General features: G+C 34.7%; 1 protein-coding gene across 1 annotated transcript in view; it reads left to right on the top strand.

The window, feature by feature from the left end:
• LOC106877224 (CD9 antigen) overlaps positions 1 to 5,291 on the top strand; it is a 183,587-nt gene that overhangs the window by 163,784 nt on the left and 14,512 nt on the right. Inside the window, exon 4 of the mRNA XM_014926084.2 lies at positions 4,911 to 5,006. Coding sequence (XP_014781570.1) covers positions 4,911 to 5,006 — 96 coding nt within the window. The remainder of the gene's footprint in view (positions 1 to 4,910; positions 5,007 to 5,291) is intronic.

The raw sequence follows: 5,291 nt of genomic DNA, 5'->3' as shown, positions 1-5,291 counted from the left end.
ACCGATGCTAGTGCGTTTACATCCCCATAAATTAGCAGTTCGGCAAAAGTGACCGATAAATAAGTACTAGGCTTCCAAAGAATAAGTCCTGGGGTCGATTTGCTTGAATAAAGGCAGTGCTCCAGCATGGCCACAATCAAGTGACTGAAACAAGTAAAAGAATAAAAGAATATTATAACAGATACTTCCTTTATAAACCATCTTTAAGTTTATATCACAAATGTTTAGCAACACTAATTGTATGCAACCCAGGCTTGTCTCAAAAACCAAATTAATAGAACCCGTCGCTAAAATTGCATGCTACCATCTCCTTGTTGACTTCTTTTTCTCTTCTGCTCATTCATGTCTGTCATAGTGCAATTGTGTTTTTGGTACACTCTTACAGAAATAAAAACATGACAGAAAAGTTTAAAAAAAATTATGGTGTGGTAACCAACAGGAAGTAATGGATTGCTTCCTGAAATACATTTTCTCGTTATTTATGTATATTGTTATGTGGATATAATTTGTCTGCTTTGGTCTTGTTCTGTAAGCAATATTAAGCAATTTTTACTTAATATTTATGTATATATATGTGTGTGTGTAAGCATTTGATTTTTTCTTTTTTTTTTCTGTCCAAAATATATTTTTAACCCAATATGTACCTGCTAATATTCATAGCTTTATCTGCTTTGAGATTCACTGTCCAAAAAAAAAACATTTCATGTTTTCTTAAAGTTTATGAATTTGGTAATCTTTCAGTTTCGGGTGTTTTAAAACAAGAAAATGAAAATTAAAGGGGAAACAACAACAAGGGGAGATAAACAAGTCAACTTCCTGCTATAGCTACCAAAATGTGAACGAAATTCTTTTGTTTTTTTGGCACAGAATTCTTCCATATGAATTTGTGTAAATATGACATGAATATATTCTCTGATGTTCCAAATTGACATCATAATTTTCTTTTCACCCGCATCCACATATTCTCCACATTTTGCGTATGGATGTCCTTATTTGTGGGATCTGCAAAGTTCCCCTGATGCACAATCATGCCGTCATTTAGGCTATTATCTCCTCTAGCTGTTATTTCTCCTTTAATTTTTATTTACTTGTTTAAACACCAAAAACTGAAAGATTACCATAAATTCATATGAGATCTGTGTGTATTAGACCTAAGAAGCATCAGTTGTGGTGTGCAAGAGAGACGATTGCGCTAGTATGGTCACATGGCAAGAATGGATGATGATAGCTGTGTGAAAAAGGGCCACACCCTAGCGGTTGAGGGAACCTGTGGAAGAGGTAGATTATTATCAATATCACCAAGGGAAATCTCTGAGCATTTGGAAGTATTTCTCTTGAGTACTGTTTCTCTTAGACATCTGCTACATACAAAGACCTTCTTTGTCAGCTTGCTTCTTGTCCCCATCCTTCTCTTGAGTACTCTGAGTTTACATTCTTGCCTACTTCATTTCTACATATTCCATGATATCAGTAGAGTCCTGCCTTTATTTCTACTAACAAAACCTTTTACCGTTAATCAGTTTACTTTAAGACCTCTCAATTCTAGGTTTTGTTTCCTCATTAAGAATGTTTTTTAACCAATTTTTTTATATATTCAGCTACCAGAACTAGATCATTAGGTTACAGAAGCTCCTTTAGTCTTCGTGCTGAAAAAATCCAAACAATAAGGAGTTTAAAAACCTGGAATTGGTATTTTTAAGATTAGGTAGAAATATGAACTGAAAATTTCTGATAAAAATTACCACAAGAATGCTTGTGCTGTGTGTCTCCAAAGCATTAAGAAGATGAGAGACAGATCTATTTTAGGACGAGATGTCAGTTTATTACAAGTTAATTTTTATTTCCTATTAAATAGAAGTTAAACTCAAGAAACTGAATTGGATTACTGGATAGAGTATTGGACTGACAACATGAAGATTGTGGGTTCAAAACCACTACAAGTATTATCATTTTTCATTTTTGTACCTCAGAGCATAAAGCAAGCACTTGATTTTTCTCATGTGCCAAAAAAAGCCTGACTTCCTTGTTAGAACAATGAAAGCACCATCAACTCCCGTCTTATTATCTTAAAGTGAAGTACACATTGGATTATGTAGTCCATGATACACTATACAGTGTAGCCACTGTTGGAACACTATTTCTCATAGCTCTATTTGAGCAGGGGTAACCTGTGGTTAAAGAACTACAACATATTTCAGAGTCAAAAATGAGAACTACATTTCTTGAATATGTTCCTCATAAAAGATGAGTGTTATTTTTCATGGAGGATATTTATATTCCAGCTGTTTTGGTTCCAATTTAAAAGAAGTCATAGATAAGTGCCACTCATTATGATCCTTGATAAGTGAGACGAAGGATGGGGGAGACTACAGGAAGTATTAAGTTTAATATTTCTTTATAAACTTATTGAGAAAGACATCTCAATCCTCTAGTGATTTCCATCATTAATTTGTGTTTACATACAGGAAAAAACTGAGGTAGAATTTTTTTTTTTTTTTTGATGTTATTATTAAAAACATGTTAATCTAGAATCTTCCATGGATTAAAATTACATATAAATCAAACAAAGTTAAGCTCTGAAAAATAACATTTCAAACATATTTCCTTATAGCAAAGAGAAAAAATCACCTTTAAAACATGCCATACCAGTTGTAGGAGGAGAACTTTCCTAAATATGTGATTCAATATTGCAATGCAAATCTAACAGAGCTCACAGTCACTCTTTTTGGGAATTGAAAATGTTTTCACAAAAAAAAAAAATATTTTCTTTATAGAAATATAGTATATAGCTTAACCATTCCGTTACTGTATTTATTTTGAGATTCTCTGTGTTTCTTTCAATTAATTTTAAATATAACAAAGAATTTAGTAAAATAACTTAATTATCATTCAGCTGGTGTTAGGAACATAAATTGTGACTAAGGTTTGGTGGAAGATTTTAATTCAAAACGTATGAAAATAAGACATTTGTACTACAGAGCCAGAAGCAGTTTTAGTCAGGTTGGTATCGAAAGGATTAAATTAATCATTTGTTAACCCTTTTGTTATCGTATCTATTTTGAGATGCTCTGTGTTTCTTTCAATTAATTTTAAATATAACAAAAGTATATATGATATGATAGAGGTATATATATTCTTTTCTGCTCTAGGCACAAGGCCCGAAAGTTTTGGGGAGGGGGCCAGTCGATTAGATCAACCCCAGTATGCAACTGGTACTTAATTTACCGACCCCGAAAGAATGAAAGGCAAAGTCAACCTCAGCGAAATTTGAACTCAGAACATAAAGACAAATGAAATACCGCTAAGCATTTTTCCTGGCATGCTAGCATTTCTTATTTCTTTATTGCCCACAAGGGGCTAAACATAAAGGGGACAAACAAGGACAGACAGAGGAGTAAGGTCAATTACATCGATCCCAGTGCGTAAATGGTACTTAATTTATCAACCCCGTAAAGATGGAAGGCAAAGTCAACTTCGGCGGAATTTGAACTCAGAATGTAAAGACAGACGAAATACCACTAAGCATTTCGTCCGGTGTGCTAACGTTTCTGCCAGCTCTCCACTTTAGCTATTGTAAATATTCTTTTCTACTCTAGGTGCAAGGCCTTAAAGTTTTGGGGAGGGGCCCAGTCAGTTAGATCAACTTCAGGACACAACTGGTACTTAATTTTATCAACCCCGAAAGGATGAAAGGCAAAGCTGACCTTGGCGGAATTTGAACTCAGAACGTAAAGACAAACGAAATACCACTAAGCATTTTTCCTGGCATGCTAACGCTTCTGCCAGCTCGCCACCTTAACATGGAGATATATATTAGTTGGGCACTGGCTGCATCTGTTACACTTGTCTGGGAAGGACTGTTGTGGTTATGCACTTATGCACACAGCCCTCTTTCTTGTATGAAATTTTAAAAAACTGGATAAATAGAAGCAAGCATAACTGCGTGATAAGAATTTTGCTTCCCAACAACATGGTCCCCACTGCATGGCACCTTGGGCAAATGTCTTCTACTATAGCCCCAGGCCAATCAAACCCTTGTGAGTTGATTTGGAAGATGGAAACTGAAAGAATCCCATTCTGTGTGTGTGTGTGTGGACACACACACACACACAATCATAAAAGATAAATAATTAAAAATTAATAAATGCAAATTAAACAGGAGTGGCTATGTGGTAAGTAGCTTGCTTACCAACCACATGGTTCCGGGTTCAGTCCCACTGCGTGGCACCTTCGGCAAGTGTCTTCTACTATAGCCTCAGGCCGACCAAAGCCTTGTGAGTGGATTTGGTAGAGGGAAATTGAAAGAAGTCCGTCGTGTGTGTATATATATATATATATGTGTGTGTGTGTGTTTGTGTGTTTGTATTTGTCCCCCCACCATCGCTTGACAACCGATGCTGGTGTGTTTACGTCCCCGTAACTTAGCGGTTCGGCAAAAAGAGACCGATAGAATAAGTACTAGGCTTTCAAAGAATAAGTCCTGGGGTCAATTTGCTCGACTAAAGGCGGTGCTCCAGTATGGCCACAGTCAAATGACTGAAAAAAATAAAAGAGTTTGAAAAGTGATTTTGAAGCAGAACAAAAAATGATGCTAACAAGTTCCAATAAGTGGTGCCATCATTTCTTTATTGTGGTCTTTTATTGTAACATTAGTTATGTATATAAGGTAAAATCATTTTGATCTTGGCTAATTGGATAATTAACTTTTCATTTTACAGCACTGTACACTAATCTTTTTCTTGATATTATCTAAGTCTTTCATTTTTATTAATATGTCAATTAATTTTTATTACTTTATGATTTTAATTCTTTTCTTATATTTATTGTTTAGAAAAGTGTTGTATAATTATCTATGTTACAATTTTATTTTTATTTTCATAATTATTTTTTAATCCATTGCTCTTCTTCAGATGGGTGGCCTTGTCGAGGACATGTTGGACAATGCTGTTGAAAAATACGACACAAATAAGGCATCACAGATTCTTATGGACAGTGTACAAAAGGACGTAAGTTCGGAGTGAAATCCTAAATTTTATCAAGGGGTTTTTTTCCACCCGGTTTCTCTTCTTTTTAAACCTTTTGATATCATTCCACCTGAAATAAACTTCTGTGAGACAAACTTCCTGTTATAAAGTGATCTAAATTTAAAGCCTATTGATATCAATCTACCCAAGTTTCTATGATACAAACTTTCTATATAAATTAAAATTGAAGTAGTTGTATGCTGTTAACTTAATGTGACAGTCCCCTGAAGGGAATAATACTACTATTGGTTAGACCTAGGAAGCTGC

This window comes from Octopus bimaculoides, chromosome 5 (genome assembly GCF_001194135.2).
Source record: "Octopus bimaculoides isolate UCB-OBI-ISO-001 chromosome 5, ASM119413v2, whole genome shotgun sequence".
NCBI classification, from domain to species: Eukaryota; Metazoa; Mollusca; class Cephalopoda; order Octopoda; family Octopodidae; genus Octopus; species Octopus bimaculoides.
Note: the sequence above shows the minus strand (reverse complement) of the source record. Positions and strands in the feature narration are given on the sequence as shown.